Below are 25,806 nucleotides of genomic sequence, written 5' to 3' on the forward strand. Positions count from 1 at the left end.
CACCAAATATTTGAGTAGTCTTCTTATAAATACCTTTGGAGGTATTTATAAGGATACAAATTAATACCCAGTGTGCCCTCAGAAGAACAAAAGCAATTTCAGTAAGCAAACATTTTTCTATTCCTCCTATCTAGCAATATGCTGCTGTTTGCAAGCACTTCCACCCCAAGACTCCAGTAGTATTGTTCGGACAAGCTTTCAATGTCCTTAAAGATACATCAATAGTATTGGTAGTCACAATAGTCAGGAATGTCTGATGGACCCTGAAGAAAATAGAATTTAAAAACAATATATGTCTTACCTGCTTATTCATAAGTATGTAGATAATGGGATTGCAAACAGTGCTGCTTTTTGCTAGGATGGAAGGTATGATGCTTGTAACTGGAGTCACAACACCTGGCTTACCAAATGTTGCAAGTAATGCTATAACCCCATATGGAATCCAGCACACCAGATAACAAATAACTGTAGTGATCACCATGAACAGGACGTGGTATTCTCTTTTGCGGGCAGCATTCTTGTGGGTTTTTCCAACCTAGGGAAAGGTGAAAAAAGATAAAATTTAACAAGCAGAGCTGTTGGATTGACTGTGTTAACAACCTGGGACTATTGGTCATGGATCAGCAATAACAATCAACACTGTAGTTCTAGAAGCAAAACAAACCCAAACCCAAAATTGATCGAATGCAGTGAAAAGACTTTCTCCATTAGGCACTAGGGGAAGCTCTGCAGAGACCACACTGCCTGCCAGCATAAACCAGAGTCCCTGTGGAGGTTGGAGCAAATGCAGAAATGTGACAAAGTTAGCATCTAGTCCTTAACAATGTTAGGTCATCTGCAGTTGCTTTTAAGGTATGGAATTTTGTGTGAATGTACCATGTTTTCACTCAAGTTGTTCCAGTACACAGAACCTTCTTGAGATGAAGAAGCTTTACACAGCACATCTGAACCACCAAAAGTATTCTCTGTTAAGGGTGTGGAAATAGCAGAGCAATGCTAGGACTGTGCTTAGTATCTCTGTCCTTGGATGTTTCCAAGACTAGATAAAGCCCCAGCTGGCCTGGCATAGTGTTAGTCATGGTCATGCTTGAAGTGGGACACTAGAGAAGCCTTGCTGACTCACTTGATGAAGTTTTAAGTGGTAGGATTCATTTCTTCTAGCATATTTCTTCCAGGTACTTAACCATTTTGATAAAAGGGCTTCACTCCTGCTAATGATCAGAAACAGGTGTTTGTGCTCTTAAAAAAGTGTGCTGAATGCAGATGACGTTCATTGCATTTTTTGGGGAAATGGAGTAGAATTGGTTAAACAGGAAAAGCAGATGTAAAGGAGCAGTTTCAAAGGGATGGTACAAGAGTCTGTCTTGTTACCATGAATTTGCCAGTATTTACAGTGTATGGGCAAGTCCAACTCTGCTGTGGAAGTATTTATAATCTCTGCTTCAAAATGTACTCTCCTTTAATCTGGACTGAAGCATCACGCCCTTTGGGAGTCTAGAGTTTTAAGATAAAGCTTTAACATTAAAATAACAGCCAACTTTTATCTTTAAGCCTTGGTGTGAATACATTTTTCTGTAGACAACTACAGAATGCACTTCCAGTGTTTGGGCAGCTGAGTGCATTGGCGGTAACAATGAGGAACAAGCTCTGCAAGGAGGTTAATTTTGGAGACTCTCTCTGCTGAGTTTAGATGGAGCCTCAGCACACTGGTCTCCTGAGGTTATGGTTTACTCAGCTTTACTGCAGCAAACCCAGATGTGCCAGCAGGACTTCAGGAACTATTCAAATGTTTAAACTATATTGATTGAGCCTTGTACTCAGCCGAATCTAATTTATGTCCACTTTGTCTTTTTGACTCTTGAATGCAGCACTTGAGAGTAAACTGTACCCAAGGGAATTAAGCCCATGTAAAACTACAAACATAAATAAGCAAAAAAGCAGCTCTGTGTAATTGAACACATCCAAACTTTACCTAATCAAATAAAAAAAAATAAAGTTTTAAATCAATGGGTTTAAACTGATGCAGGTAAATTAATAGAGCCCAGTTAAAGGTGGAAGCTACCAACCATCCCAGTCAAATGTAATTTGCTGTTACGTGACACACCTTGCACATGCCAAGGAAATAGTCAGAGCTTTTCCTAGCTCTTTGTAGTGTGAACCTTTTTGCATAACATATGTGTTTATGAATCAGATTGTGAGTTAAACACATATATAGTGACTGTATAATGTACATATGAAGGCAAAGTAATATGGTTACAGTTTCTTTTAGTTCATTATGACTCTAGGCTTCTATAGTGCTTGGTTCTATTTGGAGTTTCAGTGGAAATGTTCCTGTAAATAAAACACACACAAATTTAGTCTGCACAAAATTAGTAAATATCTTCCCTGTCTAGTTTTTAATGATTTTCTGCAAAAAGGCAATTACAAATAAATTCGATCCTTTCTGAAAAGACTCAGGGCTATTTTTTTATAAGAATGCAACCTGTTCATTCCATAATTTCTTCAGCTTGAAAAAAGGATAAATAATAGATAATGGTCCAATCCTGTATTGCTTATTTGAACTAAATTTTTCATGACTAATGGTAAATTTCTCTGACTGATGAATCCAGGATCCCATGTGAGCTGCAGCTATGCTACAAATTAAATATTAACCAAGGAATGCAAAGCCCCAGTTAGCCATGGCATCCACAGATGAAGATCTTCAATAAACACGGCGGGATCAGGCAACACGTTTTTGCTCCATGTTTAGATATGTGTCCTGAAGAGTTTGCAAGAATTTACCCTCTGCACAGAAAAAATAGAGACCATAAGCAGTGGAAGGAAAGATGTCTAAAACTAGAGTGACTATGGACATAATTTTGGCATGTGTCCTTCCACTTTCACGTCCTTAGCTCATTTCCTTAGGAAGGGAAGTTTTGAAATCATGTACCATATTTATCCACACACTCTTGGTTTCATTGCCTTCGCAGTTTTGCAGCCTACCTTTAGAAGGCATTATCTTTAAAAATTGTCTGTTTATAGGTGCTGGATGGCCTCCAGCAAAGTATAACTCAGGTTCATGGAACCTACAGAAAGATTACACTTCTGCAGGTGAAAAAGCAGTAGACGTTTTAACATTAAAGTAATTTTGTTATTTTAAAACTACTGGACAATTTAATGCAATTGCTACACTGTACTTTCAGTAGTCAAATGGAAATGGCTCCCTGGATATCCAGCTGACAGCAGAGCATCAGATAGTGATGAGAAAAAATAGATTTAAATAATATTCTAGAATAGCTGAGCTTATAAATCTCTGTCTAAAAGTGAACATACAGGGTATATATAATATAAAGTTAAAATACTTAGAAGATCTAAACCACATTTTAAAATGGCACAAGAAATACTGGCCAATTGGGATCAGATTATACTTAAGGAGGATGGCCAGAAAAAACTTGTTTGCTGTAAACAGCTGTTTTCTCTGGGACAAAGATCATCTCCTGCCAAATTTGGCAGTATAAATGTTGGGAAACCACTGTATTTAAAGAAAAGAAGGTTGGGGGATTGTTGTTGAGGGGCTTTTAATGAGAAAATAGTGTTTCTCCCCTACTTTCATCCTGGGAAGTAGCAGAAATGTTTTGGTTTTTCAGAACTCAGCTGGAGGCAGCGACAGGCAAGCTTGTCTAATCTCAGGCACTGAGCATAACAGTGGCACAATTAGCTCTGGTCTGGATTTGCCCCGTAGCCATGCTGCATCTCACATATACCCAACACTTTCTTCGAGTCAATCTGGCACACAAGACACCACTACTTGAATGACTAGGGCAGCATGCTGAGCACATACATTAGATGTGACAGGCCACAGAGCGTGGGAGAAGCCACGGTGGCATTCAGGGAGGAGGCTGGCACGGTAGAAGTGTCCTCAGAAGGAGCCCAGAAGGAGTGACACATTGATTGGTTGACCTCAAAAGCTGCATCCACATCTGCCAAGAGGTAGCAGATATATCACTCACCAAGTGATGGGCTGCATTGCTATTTCAGGTTTTGGAAAAGATGAAACTGGGGAGCTCTGAGCAGAGCATATAAAATTTCAACAGCACTGGTCAAAGTCTGGAGCAGTCACAAACCAAAGAAAAGAGGAGCTTACAATATGGATATGGAGAGGGTTAGTAAAAAGAGATGCAAAGAGTTCTGCTGTAACTTTGAAGATTGTTAGGTTGGAGATTCAAGAAAAGGATTCAAAATATCTGCTGTGACAGGTATTCTGAAAGGAGACACAACAGCCTCAAACTGGATGCAGGCAAATGCGTGGGCCTGTCACAACAAGGACCTGGAGAAAAGGCATGACCTAGAGGAAGCTTGACTTCCTCTAAGGAGAACAGGTCTGTTCTTTCCTTAAAGAGAAAAGAGAATGGGTCTGCCCTTGCAGAAGACAAGTAAAGCTTCCAAACATATAAACACTATTTTACAATAGTAGGGAAGATAATAATAGGACTATGTGCCATAGGAAATGATTTTAAGGTAACAGGTTCTGGTTACCCAATTTAGGCATTGCAGGTGTCAGTCCAGACCTCATCACTGTCCATGTCAACTGGTTCAGTCAGCCTGCTCCCGGAGGGAGCAGCCAGATGGCAACAACAGCTGAGTCCATGGGTTTTTGTCAGGCTAAACAATGGGGCTTTCCAGCCCAGACAAAAGAAGACAGCAGCTACCTGCCTCTGGTAGAGATTTACTGCTTTAAATGTTTTTCTTAGCCATCACACAATTTCATATGGAGAAGAGCCCTGAGCAGTGCCTTGCCCAAAGGAACATCCTGCCCCTTCCTGTGCTCCAGAGTCAAAAGTTTGACCTACTGCAGCCCCTTGCTGGCTCTCTCTGGATCTATCTGGGCATGACTTTTGGGACAAAGAGAATAGTGGTGGCACTTCATCTACTTAGAAGAAGGCACAGGTGCCAAGAAAGACCTGAAGGATGGTTGTATATAGAGGTTGTGAGGCAACTGCGAGGCCCACAGTACCAGAGGCACATATCCAGTCAGTCCAAAATATTCCCATCATCCATGGGCAAACTGGGCTTTTTTATATATGTAAGGCAAGGGAGATGGGCCAAAGTTATGGGTTAAGAAGGGGAGGTTTCAGTGTTGAAGATCTAAGCTGACTGTTTCAAATTCCCCTGTGTTTTCTTTTTCACGTTTGCCCTAGTCTCTCCTCCTTAATTAACATAGCTATGTGCATTTTCTCATAAAGCATTTCCTTCATATTTTAATTGCACCCATTTTCAGCTGTGAGCATCTTGAAAGGTTATGAAGGATATATGGCATCCCATCCATCTAACCACTAGATGGAGAGACTATGCACCATCCAGAGCCACTTCAAGCAGGGAACATGTACATCACAACATCTTAGAAATCAGGGATCCTGTTTGCATGTTTTGTCCTTCAAGTCACTTTCTCTTTCTCCAACTATTTATTACAATACAAAATTGTATCAGTTACTATATTCTGTGTACCTAAAGAGTGGGTGCTGTAAACATCCTTTATGTAGCTCACTCTAAACAAGCAATGTGGCAACAGGGCACAAAGTGCTTTTCTCGTTGCGGCTGATACATTATTCCTGGATCTGTATTTGTGCATCTTACACTCATATAAGCATGTTTACTTCACTACTTCAGAACTGCACAGTGAAGAAAAGACTATTTATGAGCAGCAGTGTTTGTTGCCACCAGCATCTTTCAGTATCGGCTGTAAGTGCTTGTTTTGACATGATCAAGTATTCGACAGTACTACCAAAATCAGACACAAATAAAATATTCATAATCATCGGAGGGAAGTCTGCCAATCTTCGAACATTTAGTCTACTACCACTTCTTGAAATGAACAGAAGGGATCTAGACGTTTTATGCAAAAGCTGCAGTAGAGGAAAAAGCTGGAAAAATATCATCTTCTATCATGAACCAGTCAACTCTCTGTTGCATTTCTAAAAGAAGAAAATCAGATATGGTCTCCATTCATCAGTGTGAATAAACCTCTGCTAAACCTTGCAGTCAGACTAAGCAGTGACTGAAATATCAGTTATAGTGAGCTTTCTCTTCTCCCATCTCTGTGGATTCTGTCCTCAAGCAAAAACAAGGAGAAAAGGAGAAAAAAAACCCCACACCTCCAAAGCATGTAAAGTTCTAAAAAGCTGTAGGAAACAGACACTTCAAGTAATCTATTTATCAGTGTGAGCTACCCCAGAACCAGTACTGTACAGATTAATAATAAGGGGGATGAAATACTTTGTTGTTTAAAATAGGCAATCCTGGAAAAAGAGGGCTCACTGGCATAAAAAATAAATGCCTCCTTTGTTAGCAGTTAGGTGGCTAAGCTCAAAAGAAATGAACACTGAAGAGATGTATTGTCCTGTGGAAATGGAGAGCAAACAGAAACATCTGTTTTGGGTCACCTTAGAATTCAATGGGCCTTGCCTCTACAAAGCATTTACACTTATATGTTCAGTGAGCAAACTGAGATTTAAGCACGCACATGAGCATTTTGCTCAGCTGGGGCCACATAATGAGTTAATAGCAGCAAATACAGAAGGCAGAAGCCATAAAACCACACAAGGGGCCATATAGCTAATAATTTTAATGTCACTGTTAAGGGTAGGAATTTAAGTCCACAGGAAGGATATTTTATCAACTGAAGACTGATTTTATTGCAATTTTTTGTTATTGAAATGGAAATTAGCTGCCTTAATGCCTCAAGGTGAAGTGATGCTTTAAATACAAAATTCATTGCTTTATACATTGCCCTTAAAGCATAACTGGTATTGCTGCTAAAATCAGCGAAATTCTATTGTGGGCTTAAGGAACACTATAATCCTCTTAGATGCAGGATTCTTTTTTCACTTCTAAAGGGCTTTTAGCAGCAATTTTGACTAACACAGTGAACATAATCCCATATATTAAACAAGGAGTTCATGGTGTCACTCCTGTCATTGATAATTAATGTTTTATCCTGACCTTCTTTACTCACTGTGTATTTTCTAGCATCAGTGCTCATGAGAAGATTAAAGGTGTATATGCCAGCTATCATTTGATTTGCATTAACAGTTTTGTTTTAGAAAGAGAAGTCCATTAGACTCTCCTACAAGCATCATTAAAGTCCAACTCTTGCCCTTGCACAGGACAGCTCCAATAATCACGCCATGTGAGGGACAGCATTATCCAAACACTAAGTTTTGGATGTTCAACAAGTCCAAGTGCCAGGGGCTGGCACGGGCTGGGGAAATCCCCAAAATTACTACAGACTGGGAAAAGTCATTGAGCCCATCCCTGCAGAAAAGGAATTCAGGGTTCTCATGGATGAAAAGCTGGATGTGAGCTGGCAATGTGTGTTTGCAGCCCAGAAGGCCCAAATGCATCCTGGGCTGCACCAAAAGAGGAGTGGACCGCAGGTTGAGGGAGGTGATTTTCCTCCTCTGCACTGCCGTCATGAGATCCCACCTGGAGTACTGCATCCAGCTCTGCAGTCCTTAACACAAGGAAGATGTGAACCTGCATTATAGTATTGCGACATGTGTTGCTGCTCTGCAACACAACTTGCTATTATAAAGATGGAAGGTGCTGAGATTTCTTTCAGAAAATGAAGCCAGTAATTAGTTTAACATTCGCCTTCTTGAAAAGCTTGCCAACAAATGATATTTTTAACCAGTAATTTAATAACTAACTTCTGGTTTGGGTCAGGTTTTTTGTTGTTGTTGTTTTAAAAACTTTTGCAATGGCATTGACTGACTGAACAGCCCATCTGACAATAAGGGAAAGGAAAAATGGGAAAAAAAAGAAATTAAAGCTGACTTTGGTGTATTTTGCATTGAAGAATTTCTGAAGCAGGAAGGGAAAATGCCAGACCTTAATTCGTTCTTGGCTTCTGTGTTCTTTCTTCCACAGACAGCAAAACGTAGAATGTGTATATGCAGCATCACTAATAAAGTTGAACTCTTCAACAACAGATGAACTGACAGGTGTAAAATTTCTTTCCAGGTTTCCTTCTAGGCTACTTTCTGCTAAACAACATATGCTGCCATCTACATAGAAAATGGACTGCATGCTTTCCTGCACCTAAAGGAAAAATTTTTTCAATCAAAGCTGACAAGAAATAACATTTTGAAATATGTATATATATATATTTGTATTTATGGAAAAATTTATACACACCACACACTATATCTTTTACCAATATATATACGCATTATACACACACACACATTCCCATAATTACGTGAAAATTTTTACACCAGAGTCATCCAAATTTGGAGAGGAAAGTTAGGAAAAAGCAAGTTATGATACAAGTATTACTCACCACCCTCTTTGCCTCATGAATTAAATTAACCACAATCTTTTCTACTTTAAATATGAAGACTTTCTCTGAATCTGAGGCATGAAAAAAAAAAAAAAAAAGGTTTCAGGGTAATGTTTTCCCTGAAAATGGAGCTTTGCTATTCCCCTAGGTCCATTTTTGCAGGTATGTAAGCTCTCACTCACAATTAGTGCTACTTTTCTCCAGGCTAGCATATGTGTGTGAGAACTCGAGCTTTGCTTTCCACTGGATTGATAGGTGCACTCCTTATAGTGAAATCAGATGATAAAATCTCTCAGGTATCACCACTCTTTCAGTACCTAACCACAATTACCCTTTCTCCTGGAAAGATGTCAGGCTTTCCCAGATTTTACTGAGGGATCCCCTCCCACTTTCCTGAAAATTTCTACAGACATAAAGCAAGGAATCATTAAGGACATGTGAGTAGGGCTTTGACATGCAGTTATTTATATTTAAATAAGCCTAATAGATGTGCTTGGATTTGCCTGTCAAATCCTATAGACCCTACAAAAAATTTAAATACAAAGTGTTTCCAAAGCTCTCATCTAATTGGCATCTTTAAAAATATAGGAACTATGCCAAAAATAGCCTGAAAATGTTCTCCTCCAGATGCTTTCCCTCAAATTCTTGTACACATACCATGGTATCGGTGTATTCCAAAAAACCAAACCAAAACCAACCCAACCCTGTGAAGTCTGCAAGCCTTTGGTTCATCTCCTCTCAGCACGACTCTTGATACCCTCCTGCTTTTAATCCCACTCTACAGCATATAATCCTTTTTTCATCACAGAATGACAAATTGGACATGGAAATTTACGTACACAGCTAAGTTAGACAAATTAAATTTAACCAATAAGACTGAAGTTCAGGTGTACACACTTTTTTTTCCTTGGGAGAGGTGTACCCAGGATTGTGTTGCACCTGAAGAAGTTAGGTCTCTCTAGCCCTCATTTTGATAGGCCAGAGAGGGTGAGCAAGGGGGAGTTGGCTTGGTGAATTGTACCTAGCCTGGTGTTCATAAACATTTATTTACCTTTGCAAACAGAAAAGGAATATACATTCCTTTTCTGTAGCTTGTGGATTAAAGACTGTCCTTTATAAATTATATATAATTTTAAGACTTTCAGTTAGGAAACATAAATGGTTGTAAAGTTTTGTATTTGGTTTATTTGGTTTAGATTACTAAAAAGGCAAGATAAGCAGAAACTGAAGAGTTTGTTACAATTTTATGAATTTGATATGTCAGATCTGTCTTTGACTGTGCAGCAGTTTCTGCTTGTGATTAAACACAAAATAATCCAGGACTAAAGTAGACTGATGCCAGTAACAAATACTCCATAATCCTCTGCACAAACTCTCTACCCATGAGGTGGGTGATGGGTGCAGAGTGTCTCCAGAACATGGTGTGTGTGCAAATGCAAAACAGTCCTCCTGCCTGCCAGGTGAACCTAAGATGCAAGCACAGGGACAGCATGGTGAGGAGGCACTGGGATTTTAGGAGTTAGGGTTGTGCAGTACATTACAAACATTTCTCTGCATCTGGTCAGTTTGCAAAAGCTGAGACTATATTGGATATATACATACATACATATATATATATATTACATATTAAGTTTCTTTAAGTTTATTACTAATAGAGATAGTACAGGTACAACACGTATGGCAAAGCAGTTTTCAGTTCTTTATTTATCAATCACAACGAGGCTCCTACATGAATAATACAAATCTGAGGTTTTTAAAAAAACACTGTTTAATAAATTACTGATTGTTTCTGTCTTGTGAGTCCAGAGCTGTATCATCAGTGGCTACTGGAAATAACCAGAGCATGAGGTACTTCAGCTGACTTTTAGATTTACTTAGAATAAGTACAGTTAATAAAAAACAAAACAAAAACAAACGAACAACAAAATTCCTTTTTCTTTTTAAAAGTTTCATTCCTGCCCCCACAAAAAAATTTTAAAAGAAGTTATACTGGAGTTGGGGTATTCACAGCATTAGATCAAAATTTGACATTAGAAGGTGAAGACAGTATAAAAGATTCTAAGAAAAAGATCGGGGAATGGGTAAGAAAGGAATAAATAATTAGATATGGAGTAAGTAACATACATTCTCTAGTGTATAATATGTGGCCCTTTCTACTGATTTGTCCACAGAGATTTTTCTAGTCTGGTGCTACAAACTCTGCCTTTTGTGATGCTGCCTTTACCACTGGCTCTTGCACCCTTTTGGGAGAACAATCATCACAGGTTCAGTCTGGGAACACCTACTCTGTCTACCCCTCTAATGCTACCTTAAGGATCACCTCAAAGCAGTATTCCTCTTCACATCAGGGCCCAACAAAAAAGGGAAGGTTGCTCAACCTCTCAGTTGGAATGAACACACTCTGCCAGAAAGGCTCTTTAAAGAGGGGGCCATCATGCTCACTGTTGGCAGCCAGACATTGCTTCACATGGAAACAAGATGTAGGAAGCTGCATGGGAGCAGCTCCTCCAAGCCTTCAGCACTCCGAATCATCATGCCTTCAGAAACGCAATATGGACCTATTTGCAGAGATTCATAAACTTCATTTTTAGGAACCTTTTATAGGATATTTAAGACATGCCATACCCAAAAGTGACAGAAGAAAAAGAGGTGTAAATAATGGGAAAGACTTTGAAGGTGTCAGATATAGCATAAGGCAGCTGGTGGGCAGCAGTATGACATGTTGAGAAACAGACTAGAAGAACAAGTCCCAGAGTACCCAGTCTAAATGAATTGATGAGTTTATCCATGCCCAGTACTTTGAGAGGTGTGAGACCCAGCATTTATATGTTCTGACCATAGCTTTGTGATATGCAGTATGACATGGGTAAAAACACGATATGACTCCTACATAATATAGAAAAGATGGACAGTTGTGTTTTAAATACTATTCCTTGTTTGAATTTTGAACAAATCTAACAAAAATAAGATGCTTTCTTTTATAGCTCAAAACATATTAATTTTCCAAATGCTTACAACTCAAATGGATGAGCTTGTTGAGAGACTTCCAATTTCTACCCCCTGTATCCTCTCTGATGGAAGACTGTGGATCTGTGGAAGCAATGATGCTTGAAAACTTGTAAGTTCTACATACATATGGCTGAGGGAGGGATATAAATGCCATTTTTTCTTTATTTCAGCTTTAAACAAAATCATGGCCTAAAGTGGAGCCATCTAGATGTCTTCCCTGCAGAGTCAGCATCAGCATTACAAAATAGAGGAAAGGAGTATAAAAAACCAGATATATGTTCAGGGCTTTTTTAGTAAAATGTCTCTGAATTATACTTTTACCAGCATACCTGATTGTTCAACTCCAGATTAAACCAATTCTTTTCCTTTGTCTGTCTTCTGAAGCTGGACATAATATTTGAAAAGAAAAGGAAGTACGTGTTTTCTAATGCAACAGAAACACCGAAATATGCATCCCAAAGTATAATAAACATGCCATAAAATATTCTCTAAGTGAAAACAAATGCCAAATGTGACAGAGTCAGCAAAGTTTTGGGTTATAGCTGTTGTTACATATTCACAAATCTGGCATTCTGAAAGTTTATATTACTTTGTCAGATGCACATTAAAATAAATAGCAGCTGGTGGAGACAAAGGACTGAAAGTTCTCTGCTTTCCTACCATTTCATTTTCATGTTGTCATAAACTATTCTAGTACTGTACATTTCTTGCTATGTGATGAAGTGGTTTTACTATCTTTGTAAATAAATATTAGGAATTCCATGAATTTTAACGCACTTAAAATCTTACAGCCAGAGGGCTGAAAGGATTCTCAAGGGATTTAGTGCTGCCCATCATTCCCCCTTCCCCAGTATGCACTACATGCAGGACAAATACTCCTCAATCAGCCTGAGAGTTACTGTTTGACAGAAAGATATTTCGTATCCCTGAATGTCATACATGAAATCCCTATTTGTGCTTGGTCTTTGCATATTAAGTGCCTTAATTAATTTGAGCTTAATATTTTTAAATTGAATGTTAAAATCAATCCATCAGTCCAGGTACAATAATCAAGCTTTTATGGTCTTCCTGTGTTTACTGTATACCTTTACAAGTGTTTTAAGATGTGTTGGATGTATTTTTATGTTTTACTTGTATCTTGGTTTCAAGGCAGATTTTAAAAAAACCCCAGTTGCAACAAACAGCCCAGCCCCCCATAAGCACATGACCCTTATCTCAACTAATATCACCCCTCTGACCAGGAGGAGCCATTGGTGGACAGAGGTGGTCTGTCAAGGGGAAAACACCAACCGCCTTGAACCAGGGGGGTGGACTGTGGGCGGACTGTGGGCGGAGCAAAAGCTATAAAAGGAATCCAAAAGACACGCCCACTCTCATTTTCCCTTCCTCTCCAGCTTGCTAAGGCAGTGCTGGAGAAGCCTACCCCTTTCTAGGGGCTTTTTAGAAATAGATTTCTTTTTGACCAGCCTAAACTGCAAGTTTATTTTTTTCTCTACCTGAGGTTCAGAGCTGTCTTAAGCCTAAAGTTCCTGAATCCCTGCGCTCCTGGGGCATATCTCTCGAGCCATCTGGATCCCAAATTTTTATATTTTGTTAGTTTTTTGCAATTTTTCAACTTTTTTTCTGTTTTAATAAATTGTTTTAATTTCTACAAAGAGTTGTCTCATTCCTCACAACTCTTTTGGGGGCTCTCCGGGATCCTATTTTTGCCCTAAAATCCAGGTATTTTGGTTAATTTTACTATTTTTGAATTTTTGCGATTTTTTTGATTTTTCTCCTTGGATTTTCTGGGCTCCCACAAGGATTACTGCAGCAGAGAAAGGACACCTCCGGTGGAGAAAGACTTGTGGTAAGGCTTGAACCCTTCTTAAAGGGAACTTAGTTAGGGACTTACCCTTTTTAAGGGCTATTAGTTTTTGGGGAACCTCCGAGTGGAATTCCTTTTGTGAGAGAGTGTGTGGGGGGGTTGGCCGCCCCCAGTGTGTGTGTGAGTGTGCTTGAAAGGGTTCATTTTTAAGGGCACCACGAGGGATCACCCCTTTAGAGACACAGAGGGGAAGATCGAGTGTGGTGATCAGCCTTTCTGGGGGGAGGTTTCCACGTTTTAGGGGTGTGCGCAGCCCCAAATTCATTTTTATTAGTGTCTCAGTCTCCTCGGGTCTAGAACTGAGGAGAAACCTCATTTTAAACCCCTCTCTTTTTCTTTTCGCCGCGTGGTCGGCGGCCATTTTGAAATTTCGGGCTGCCGCGTGGTCGGCGGCCATTTTGAAATTTCGCGCCGCCGCGTGGTCGGCCGCCATTTTGAAATTTCGGGTTTCCACGTGGTCGGCCGCCATTTTGTGTCCTTTTAATTTGAACTGCACCCCTTTGCCGTTTTAAGTGCATGTGTGAACTTGTTTTAGCTGCACTCTTGTGGTCAGTGCTATCTAGCACCTTTATACTTCCTGTTTGTTTGGAGTGTTTGGGTTATTGGATTGTAGTTGTAATTTGCTTTATCTGCTTTAATCATAAGACACTACTTTGATATTTTGAATTACTGCTTGTGTTATTCATTATAATCTTTTTCCTTTAATTCGGTTATAAATATTTTAATCTATCTCTCCTTTGCTAATAAAGACAACTCTTGTTTCTTAAATTTTAAGTATATATGTATAAAACTATCTAAATTTCAGTTATACTTTAACCAATTTAAATATTCACTAATTATTCTTTTTATAATTAAAATTAATTTTTCTTGCAACATATTTGTTTCTCACCAGCCTACCATATTTAATTTTCCCACAGATTCGCCATCATTCATTCCCTTATATATCTACTAACCCTGCTTGCTTTTCTCTATATTAGTTGTATTGTATTTTATGCTTATAACTTTATTATCATTTTTTTTAATTGTGATAGTGTATTGAATTTAGGTTATTTTGTAACATTATTTCCTTATGCAATATTTTAATTGTTTTATATAATACAATACTTTGGTTTATTTAATTAATTAAAAAAAAAAAAAAAAAAAAAAAAAAGGAAATTTTTTTTTCTTCTGCACTAGCTACTTGTTTGCTTCCCAGTAACAAAATGGGACAAGCAAATAGCAAAAAGAAAGACCTAATGAAGAAATACAAAATCTTCCCAGACAGTCCGTTAGGGCAAATGCTCCTAAAGTGGGAAGAAAATCTTTTAACTAAAGAAAAAGATCAGTGTCAAATGATTAGGTACTGTGTTTTTAAGTGGCCAAAACATAGAATTAACAAAGATGGGCTCAGATGGCCCAAGTATGGGTCTTCTGAAAAATGGCTTTGTGAGGCTTTGCATTCTTATGTACATTACAAAGCTCCAAAACATTCTGATGAATTAGACTATGCTAAAATTTGGTTAAATTATTGGCAAAAACAAAATGAAGACCAAAGCAAAAAAATAGAATTGGAAGAGGAAACTAAATCTAATTCAATTGGACTTAATAAAAATTCAAACCAAATTTTTTCCATTGCAGAAGAACACAAACAGAAAGAAAAACAAAAACCTAAATTAAATAAACCAAAGTGGGACCCCCTAGACTACCTTCCTCCAGTAACTCCTCCAGAAAGGAGGGTCCAAATTGAACAAGAAAGGGTCCTTCCTTCATCAAGCCACCCAATCGAAAGGGACTCAGAAAATGAGAATGAAAGTGAAAAAGAAAATTCTGTTCCTTCCTGCTCTCACAAAAAGACAACCGGACAAAGGATTTCTTCTAGCCAGGATGGCCCAGCATCTTGCACTAGAAAGAAATCATTTAAAACACCTGACTGTCCCACCTGCCTTAGCACTCCCCATGAGTCTAAAATTTTACCTCTTAGGGAGGTACCCATGGGAAATGCTCAAGGAGGAATTGGTTACGTAGTTGTACCTCTAGCTTCATCTGAGGTACGGGAATTTAAAAAGGAAATGAAAAGCCTGATGGCTGACCCCATTGGTCTAGCTGACCAATTTGATCAATTCCTCGGCCCTAATATTTATAATTGGGGAGAGATACAATCCATCCTTCACTCCTTATTCACCATTGAGGAAAGAAAATTGATTAGAGCTGCAGGAGTGACAGTCTGGGACAGAGAAAATAATTCTAATCAAGGCCCAATTGGAGAACAAAAATTACCACTGACAGACCCTGAATGGAACCCAAATTCAGAAGAGGGCAGGAGGAACATGAAAGACTACATAAATTTAATTATAAAAGGGATTAGAGAAGCTGTTCCTCGAGTTAATAATATGAAAAAAGCATTTTGTGGGGAACAGGAAAAGGATGAGTCCCCAACAGCTTGGATGGCTCGGTTAAGGAATAACATTCAACTTTATTCTGTCATTGACTTAGACAGTGAGGGAGGCAAAACTATGCTAAAGGTACATTTTGTGCTTCACTCCTGGCCTGACATCAGAAAAAAATTGGAAAAATTGGAAAAATGGCCAGAGAGGGAACTAGATGAATTACTGGAGGAAGCCCAAAAAGTCTTTGTTAGGAGGGATGAAGAGAGGATGAAGGCTAAAAGCCGAATAATGAATAACAGTACTAATGCTCCAATCCACAATCCTCCTACACAAAGAACTTCCCAAAGGGGCATCCCACAACAGCAAACCCAAATCTGCTCTCAGCAACAGCCACAGGTTTGTGTTTGCAATAAACAACCTAACCCAATTGTTCAAAGACCTGAGAGGTTAATTTGCACATACTGTAATAAACCAGGCCACGGGCAGTGGTACTGTTTTAAAAAGCAGAGAGATCAAGGAGTCCTTCAAATGGAGGGACAAATTTTGAACAACTGAAGGGGTCAGGGGCTTTATTCTCTGGGGCAAAAACATCTTAAAGAGCCCTTGATAAAATTAGAAGCTGGACCCCAGAGACAACAAGTGGAGTTTTTAGTGGACACAGGTGCTGAAAGAACCTGTGTCACTAAAACACCTCCAGGATGTTTTATTTCTCAAGATACATTAGATATATATGGTGCTAATGGTGAAAGCTTTGCTGTGCCTGTAATTAAAAATGTAACCCTTTCCATACAAGGACGTACCCATACAGGGGATGTGCTATACCTACCTCAAGCTGGGATCAATCTTTTAGGACGTGACTTCCAAATACCTCTGAGGGTTGGGGTGGTACCGCAGGGTGGAAAAATGACCATTAAATTGTTTGTTTTATCTTTAGTAGATGAGCAACACATTGACCCGGTGGTGTGGGCCAAACCTGGCAACAGGGGAAAAATGGACATCACACCTCTAACAATTGAGTTGCTCCCAAATAGCCAGCCAGTACGTGTACCACAATATCCCCTCTCCAAGGACAAAAGAAAGGGCCTGAAGCCTGTTATCATGGACTTATTACAAGATGGAATTCTTGAGACCTGCAAATCCAGTTACAACACTCCAATTTTGGCTGTCCAGAAACCAGATAAGTCATTCCGGCTTGTACAAGATCTGCGTGAGGTCAATAAGAGAGTCCAAACCAGGTACCCACTGGTGCAGGACCCCTATACACTCCTGAGTCGGGTACCCCCAGCACATGCCTGGTTCTCTGTTATTGACCTTAAAGATGCTTTCTGGTCATGTCCTCTAGATTCTCATTGCAGAGACATCTTTGCATTTACCTGGGAGGATCCAGACACTGGACGGAGGCAGCAGCTGCGCTGGACTCGCCTGCCTCAAGGGTACACCGAGTCACCCACACTCTTTGGCCAAGCGCTAGAAGATTTGCTAAGTTCCTTTTCTCCACCCGAAGGGATTCAGGTAACTCAGTATGTAGATGACCTGCTCCTCTCTGGGGAACAGGAGTCTACGGTAAGAACTGCTACAATTCAGTTACTGAATTTTCTAGGGAGGAACGGGCTGAGGGTGTCAAAACCTAAATTACAATTTGTGCTACAGGAGGTGAAGTATTTGGGACATCTAATTGGCCATGGCACAAAAAAACTCAGTGCTGAAAGAGTAGAAGGAATCCTAAATCTACCACCTCCAACCTCAAAACGAGAAATCCGGCAATTATTAGGCCTATTTGGATACTGCAGACTGTGGATTGATCAGTATTCACAATCTGCCAAATTTTTATATGAAAAACTAATAGAGGAAGAACCTTTTAATTGGACTAATTCAGACACACAAAAATTACAAAATCTGAAAGAGAAATTAACAAAAGCACCTGTTTTAAGCCTTCCTTCACTAGAAAAACCCTTCGATCTATTTGTTAATGTGGAGAAGGGAATTGCCTATGGCGTCTTGACCCAGGAGTGGGGAGGAGTCAGGAAGCCAGTGGCTTTTCTTTCCAAATTACTGGATCCAGTGTCCAGAGGATGGCCCGTCTGCATCCAGTCCATCGCCGCAGCAGCTGTTCTGGTCTCGGAGAGTCAAAAACTCATTTTTGGTGGAGACTTGACAGTGCATACACCACACTCAATCAAAACCATTTTAGCTCACAGGGCTGCAGAGTGGTTAACTGACCCAAGAATAGTCAAATATGAAGCCATTCTCATGCACTCAGACCACCTGAGGTTAGTTGTGTGTACATACCAAAATCCAGCTCAATTTCTTTATGGGACCCCATCAGAAAAAGAAATTGAACACAATTGCATTGAGATAATTGACATCCAAACAAAAGTCAGAGAGGACCTGGTGGACTGTCCCCTCAATGAAGGGGAAATCCTCTTCATTGACGGGTCATCTCGAGTGGTGGATGGAAAGCGATGCTCTGGCTATTCAGTGGTCGATGGACACCAAATGTGTGTGCTAGAAAAGGGCAGATTGCCACCAACCTGGTCAGCTCAGGTCTGTGAGCTCTATGCCCTAGAAAAAGCACTCCACCGACTAGCAGGAAGCATCGGGACCATTTACACTGACTCCAGATACGCTTATGGCGTAGTCCACACCTTTGGAAAAATCTGGTCCGAAAGGGGGTTCCTAAACACCAAAGGGAAAGATATCCTACATAAGGAATTGATCCTAAAAATTCTAAAAGCACTGCAACTGCCTCAGGTGATCTCAGTGGTGCATATTCCAGGTCATCAATCGGGAACCACAAAAGAAGCTCGGGGGAACAACCTAGCAGACTTGGCAGCAAAAGAAGCAGCAGTGGAAGAAGAGGTAAAAGTGATGGAAGTAAACCAACTTCCAACTAACACCACCACATCTGACACTATTCCACAAACTAACATTTTACCCACGCCCATTTTTACTGATCAGGAAAAACAGAAATTAGTTTTAATTGGTGCCAATGAGGATTCTCAAGGCCGCTGGTATTTACCAGATAAACGCCAAATTTTAAACAAAAATTTAACCCGAGAAATTCTACAAAATATCCACCAAAGCAATCATTGGGGTTCAAAGGCTCTGGCGGATCACTATCTCAGAACCTTTGGATGCACTGGTGTTTATGAAATAGCCAACCAAATAACCCGGGACTGTGTAATCTGTCAAAAAGTTAACAAAAAGGTAATGAAAAAGAACACGGGCGGAGGAATTGAATTAGCAATCAGGCCTTTCCAAAACATTCAAATTGACTTTACAGAAATGCCTCCTGTCCAGAGGTGGAAATACCTATTGGTAATCGTTGATCACCTTACCCACTGGGTGGAAGCTATTCCAACTGTCAATGCAACAGCCCAGACAGTGAGTAAGGTGATCCTCGAGCAAATTATCCCTCGTTATGGGATAGTCCACCGCATAGATTCAGATCGAGGTACTCATTTTACCTCCCAAATTGTACAACAATTGGCTCAGCAATTAGGAACAAATTGGAGATTACACACCCCGTGGCATCCACAGAGCTCTGGGAGAGTGGAACGGATGAACCAGACAATCAAGAACACCCTCACAAAATTAATGCTGGAAACAAAATGGACCTGGGTAAAATGCCTTCCACTTGCTCTTCTTAGAATTAGGACACAGCCAAGATCTGACTTGGGTTGTTCACCATATGAGATGTTGTATGGATTACCCTACCTTGCTACACCACAAGAGTTGAATGTGAAAGAGTGTGGAAATACCAATGTACAACAATATGTACAGATAATTGCCAAAAATCTAGAGTTGCTAAGGGAAAGAGGTTTTCTACCACAAACTCCCCCACTTGATTTTAATTTACATCACATCAATCCAGGTGACTGGGTGTTAATAAAATCCTGGAAAGAAAAGTCATTAACCCCATCCTGGGAAGGTCCATTTCAGGTCCAGCTAACCACTGAAACAGCTGTCCGGACATTTGAAAAGGGCTGGACGCATGTCAAGAGGGTGAAGGGTCCAGTAACACCACCAATTGAAGAGAAGAAACCTCCAGACAAACCATCAAACTAAACACCCTGTTTGAAAGCTCCACTCAGCATCCCTCACTCCAAGTTAATAAAATCCTGTACTCCCAGTTCTTCCCCAGTTATACCTCAGTAATAAGTGCTAGCTACAAGTTGTTAAACTAAGTTGAAAATATTTTGCTGTTAATTCTGTTCTTTGTTATTCCCTTTTACAGATTCTGCCTTCACACAACCTTATTGTCACATCAACTGTATAGTAAGGCTCCATTTGAAGCCAGCATTCTCTTCCAATAACAGTCCAATCAGACTCCAAATTATGGGCACGATAACTCTAATCTTTGACAAGGCCAACCCTAAAATAACCATGAGTTTCCAGAAGCCTGAGGTCACTGAAGAACCATCTGAAGGTGAGATGCCTAAAGAAAGGACGAAAGAAGCAAAGATGACAACCCCCACCAGCAGAGGCAACCCAAATGCTGACAGCTCCTCTCGGGTATGCCTAAAGGGGAAAGTGAGCAACATCCTGCTACTGAGTGTCATCTGTCTCTGGGTCCTCTGGCCTCCCTTTACACAAGCAGCCGACAGCCGCTGTAACAGATGTTACAAGACTGTGTACCAGGCAGAAAGAGGCTCATTTCAAATTCGACACTTTTTCCGAGCACATACTTATGTTAATCCATCTTGTTACAACATAACAAGGTTGAGTATCTGCTCAGAAAAAGGTCACAAGTACTGGATTGGCAAAAACATTGGCACCCAAATACATAAGCAGAAGGGAGAGTGCCCCTCCCAAGACGATTGGCTCTGTTTCAATTTTAGATACATAACCAAGACAGAAGATTTGTTAAAAAGAAAGACCTATGACACTGACCTGATCCAAGAGGTGGTCATAGAAGAAAAGGAAAAACAAAAAGAAAACAATCCTTTGATGTCAAGGAAAAACTTGTTTATTGACCTGGCAGAAAGGATTGGACAGCAGCTAAATTTAACAAATTGCTGGGTGTGCGGAGGAACTTTAGAATCGGAGAGTTGGCCTTGGCGGGGAGTCAGTCTTGGACCCCCCGATTTACTCCGACTGAGTAATCTCTCCCCCACAACCAGACATGACAATGAAACCTGGCTGCTAAGCAATACTGTTATTGGAGAAGAATGCATCTGGAGGAAAGGAAGAAAATTTTTAAAAGAAGTTGGTGAGACAATATGCAAAAGGTACCTGGTAACTGATGGGCAAAAACATTGGTGGATACCTCAAGAACCAGATGTATTCTGGTCTGCAGAAAAGGTTAAAAACAAAAATTGCATTTTGAATCCTGTTAAAAAACTCTGGCAGTGCTGGGGTCAAGGAAATCCATATTCTGTCCTGCCACAAATTTCCAAGTACTGGATTACAGCAGCAAGTATACAACCCCACTTCTGGGAAGCACCACAAGACCTCTACTGGATCTGTGGTAACCGAGCTTATTCCAACTTACCACCTCGCTGGAAAGGGAGCTGCACTCTTGGAGCCATTCAACCAAACTTCTTCCTACTTGCTGAAAACGCTGGAGCCCACCTTGGAATCTCCCTTTATGATGAACTTTCCCGTACTAAGAGACATGTAATAGGAGGGACCCAGAGATGGGGAGAAGAAGAGTGGCCACCTGAGAGGATCCTAGAGACTTATGGACCTGCAACATGGGCACAGGATGGGAGCTGGGGGTACCGAACTCCCATCTACATGCTAAACCGGATCATCAGACTGCAAGCACTAATTGAGGTAATCACTAATGAGACCTCTCTTGCTCTTGAACTACTTAACACACAGCAAGGGCAAACTCGAGCAGCCGTGTACCAAAATAGGCTGGCATTGGACTATTTACTAGCTGAAGAAGGTGGAGTATGCGGCAAGTTTAACACCTCAGACTGCTGCATCCATATTGATGATCACGGCGAAGCCATCACCAAGATTACCCAAAACATCAGGAAACTAGCCCATGTTCCAGTGCAGAAATGGCAGCCCTTGATCACTTCTGAATGGTGGGAAAATATTTTCCAAGGACAATGGTGGAAGAAAGCTTTAATTATTGTTGGACTTTCCCTTACAGGACTTATTTTTCTCCCTTGTTTAATCCCTTGCTTCATCCGTCTAATCACCACTGTCGTCCAAGGCATGCCACTGATCCAGGATCTTCAAGGACAACAGCAGCGTCCACCATTCGCTCAAAAGATTATGCATGTCAATAATAGTAACAATAAGAAAACTAGAAAGGAGAGAAAAATTGCCCAGCAAGTGTGGGACAGTTTTAAAGAGCTTGAATCTATCCCTGAAGAGTTATCCACCTCCACTTAAATGCAAAGACCAAAGATGTGAACATAAGAGAAAAAGGGGGGACTTGTCATACATGAAATCCCTATTTGTGCTTGGTCTTTGCATATTAAGTGCCTTAATTAATTTGAGCTTAATATTTTTAAATTGAATGTTAAAATCAATCCATCAGTCCAGGTACAATAATCAAGCTTTTATGGTCTTCCTGTGTTTACTGTATACCTTTACAAGTGTTTTAAGATGTGTTGGATGTATTTTTATGTTTTACTTGTATCTTGGTTTCAAGGCAGATTTTAAAAAAACCCCAGTTGCAACAAACAGCCCAGCCCCCCATAAGCACATGACCCTTATCTCAACTAATATCACCCCTCTGACCAGGAGGAGCCATTGGTGGACAGAGGTGGTCTGTCAAGGGGAAAACACCAACCGCCTTGAACCAGGGGGGTGGACTGTGGGCGGACTGTGGGCGGACTGTGGGCGGAGCAAAAGCTATAAAAGGAATCCAAAAGACACGCCCACTCTCATTTTCCCTTCCTCTCCAGCTTGCTAAGGCAGTGCTGGAGAAGCCTACCCCTTTCTAGGGGCTTTTTAGAAATAGATTTCTTTTTGACCAGCCTAAACTGCAAGTTTATTTTTTTCTCTACCTGAGGTTCAGAGCTGTCTTAAGCCTAAAGTTCCTGAATCCCTGCGCTCCTGGGGCATATCTCTCGAGCCATCTGGATCCCAAATTTTTATATTTTGTTAGTTTTTTGCAATTTTTCAACTTTTTTTCTGTTTTAATAAATTGTTTTAATTTCTACAAAGAGTTGTCTCATTCCTCACACTGAACAACCTGCTCTATGATGTCAACACTTACATCCTTACAAACCTTTTTGTACCATCTGATCTAGACCTTCATTTCTAGAAATTGTTTCCTTGTGTCTTTTCATTAGTGTAAGGGTATGCAAGCATGAGTCACAACTGCTTCTCTTTAGTAGCAGTGTTTTTATGCTTAAAATCTGTTCACATACCTGTTCTCAAAATTTGCATATCTTGACTTAACAAAAGCAGAAGAGAGAACAGAGCACAACCAAGGTCAGGTGTTCCACACCTCTGCTCACCTGTCCCACAATAAGATCTTTTCTGTTTAAAAAGGTATTGTATTCCCAAACTCACAAATTGTGTGGGACTCACTACTCAAATTGGATCCTTTAGACTGTACTGATTCCCAACCTATGTTTATTTATCTTGTATGATTTCTCATACAAGAAAAAGAGAATGCTGGACTTGCATTGACCAATCCTGCACTTGCATTGAGCACTCCTGATGTTCACTGACTTTTAATTATAGATCAATATCATTAATGAAAATGCTGAAAGCACTTGACAGATCTCCATGAATGGGTACCTTACAGGGAATCCTCTAGGACAGTTTCCTAGTTGCTAAGGGCATGTCATATGTCAAGAACTTGAGTTGTATCACGACTACAGCTTCCCTTTTATCCACTAGACCAGGTTACCTGTCAAAATGTGAGCACAGTTAATTCTGGCCAGCTCTTAAGCAAATTATGTTGGCAGTTCTGATTCAGAATATTCAACTACAAAGACTTCAAAGCCTTTTTTAGAGTAGTGAGAGAAATAAAAAACTTCAAAAAGGAAAAAAAAAAACCCGTCTACCTCCCATTTGACGTCGCTGAACTATGACTTAATGGGGTTTCCATGCAAAGGAGGTAGTTGGAAACGTCCAGGTAATGGATCTTTGGGAAACAAAACTCCTTGGCTGATGTTTCTGTAGTAAATGACCAGACTGATGGATAGAAAAGAAGGTTTTTCTCTTATAAATCCTACTAAGGATTAGTAGGCCACTACTAAGCCTATTACCGCTGAGTAAATGTTAAAATTGCCCACAGCACAGAGCATTCACCTGAGAAGAGGGGACCTACTGAATATTTCCAGCTGACTTTGCAACAGGCCACCAATGGTCTTCACTGAAATGAAGTTCACCAAGTTTGCTTAAAGGCAGGTCAGTGATTTTTATAGAGTCACCATCATCACTTAGGGAAGAAGTGGCAGTTTTATAGCACTAAATAACCCAGCTGGCATCCTACTGGCATTTCTAGGAGAAAGCCAGGCATTTATAAAAGTGATGAGCTGTGTTAATTTCACCAGACTTAGATAAATCCTTGTCGTTTCTCTGCAGAAAGAGCACAATACAGATAGTGCTGACACACAATTGTAAAGTATACTGATGCTGAATTATACTGTTGATATAGTATAGGAAGAGAAATAGATTACACATTAAAAATAAAATGTGCAACTTTGCAAAACTTGGTTAGTTGGCAAGCTTAATTTCATTTTTATTTGTGAACTGTAATCACATATAAAGTAAAACACATCTTCCTGATAGGTATACTTACTTTGGAAGAAAACAGTGAAAAACACCAATAGCCCATCAAGTTATGTTTGCTTTGATACTACTACTTCTTTTGAATCCTGACAGCTCTGAGTCGGTAAAAGAGTATTATTATAGCAAAGAAACAATTTCAGTAAGAAAAAGACCAAAATAACCTCTTAGAAGATGACTGGGATACGTTAGCTGGGTTTGTAATTTTACTTCTAAATAATATTGGCTTTCTCTGAAATTTGTTTCTCATTTGTTGAAGGGGAGTAGTACAGCAAGCACAGTATTATATTGTTGTTATTCTGCTGCTGTACAAAAGGTAGTACTTTTATAAATGATTTCTTCAGGTAGCACAGATTTCTGGGTTGTAGGGGAACACGATGAATACAGTACTTATGACAACTGAAAACAATCAATACAGTTCCAGATTTTGTATCCAAGCAGAAAAATCGCTATCACTCTGTAATGGTTCATTTGAGCTACTTGCCATATATTCTCACATACTCCAAGGGGGCAGACAAAGGTGCAGTAGAAGAAGGTCATGAATTAAAACTACATGGTGGCTATTCTTTAGCATATTTTAATATTTTTTGTGGTGATTAGAATCCTGGAAGAGTAAAGTGGCAAAGGAACAGATGGCAAACTGGTCTTCTGCCAGTGAGACCACTGACTGTGCCCAAGAAGGCATCAGTTCATACAGCTGCAGGTTTTATTCAGGAGAAATGTAAGAGTAATCTAATATAGGGATTCCACTAGAATGGTTCTTTCAGCAAACATGATCTGGTAGCTATACCTTAATGAGTGCTTTAATTTAGATGAAAACAATTGTTATCAGCAAGCTTCTTGGTGACTGAGACTAACAGGAATGAGAAGGAGAGAAAAGGACAGGAAAGGATGGAAGTGGAGGGAAAAATGGGGGGTGGGGGTGGGGGGAGAGGGAAAGGAGGAGCAAAGGAAAGGAAAAGGGTAAGGGAAGGGGAAAGAAGAAATTGGTGTGATACAGTCAACTCTTGCTCGCTTATGGAGTTGTACTTGGAAATTCGGAGCTGATGTCCTGCTTCTCAAACACCATCTATATACACAGGGTTCTCAGTGGTTCTCTATACAGGCCAGGATGCTTTCCAGCTTGGCTCACACTATAATCTTGGAATCTGGGATTTCACCTCGAGTCTCTGAATTGTAGTACCATACTTGAAAGATGGTAATGTTTGAATGTTGGTTTCTGAGGACATTTCTCTCACTTTTAATCTCTCCTTGAACACTACTTCTGTAGCTCTGGTAGCACTTGTTACCCTTTTCGCACCTTTTCTGTTTCTCTTATATTCTTTTCAAATAGATGACCAGAAGTCCTTGCAATATTCAAGTTTATACAATGGTATAACAACATTGGGGATGTTTCTTTCAATCCCTTTCCTAGCAATTTCTAACATCTTATTTATTTTGATTTTCCTGAACAGAGAACTGAATTTTTCATTAAATTACTCAAATCAGCTCTGCCATCTCTTTGAAAGGTGATAATCAAGAGCCTTTCATCATACATG

General features: G+C 39.9%; 1 protein-coding gene across 1 annotated transcript in view; it reads right to left on the reverse strand.

Annotated features, from left to right (window-relative positions):
• LOC138105287 (pinopsin-like) overlaps positions 1 to 25,806 on the reverse strand; it is an 89,964-nt gene that overhangs the window by 23,381 nt on the left and 40,777 nt on the right. Inside the window, exon 3 of the mRNA XM_069005071.1 lies at positions 302 to 535. Within this exon, the coding sequence (XP_068861172.1) occupies positions 302 to 535 (234 nt within the window). The remainder of the gene's footprint in view (positions 1 to 301; positions 536 to 25,806) is intronic.

This window comes from Aphelocoma coerulescens, chromosome 1 (genome assembly GCF_041296385.1).
Source record: "Aphelocoma coerulescens isolate FSJ_1873_10779 chromosome 1, UR_Acoe_1.0, whole genome shotgun sequence".
Classification (NCBI taxonomy): domain Eukaryota; kingdom Metazoa; phylum Chordata; class Aves; order Passeriformes; family Corvidae; genus Aphelocoma; species Aphelocoma coerulescens.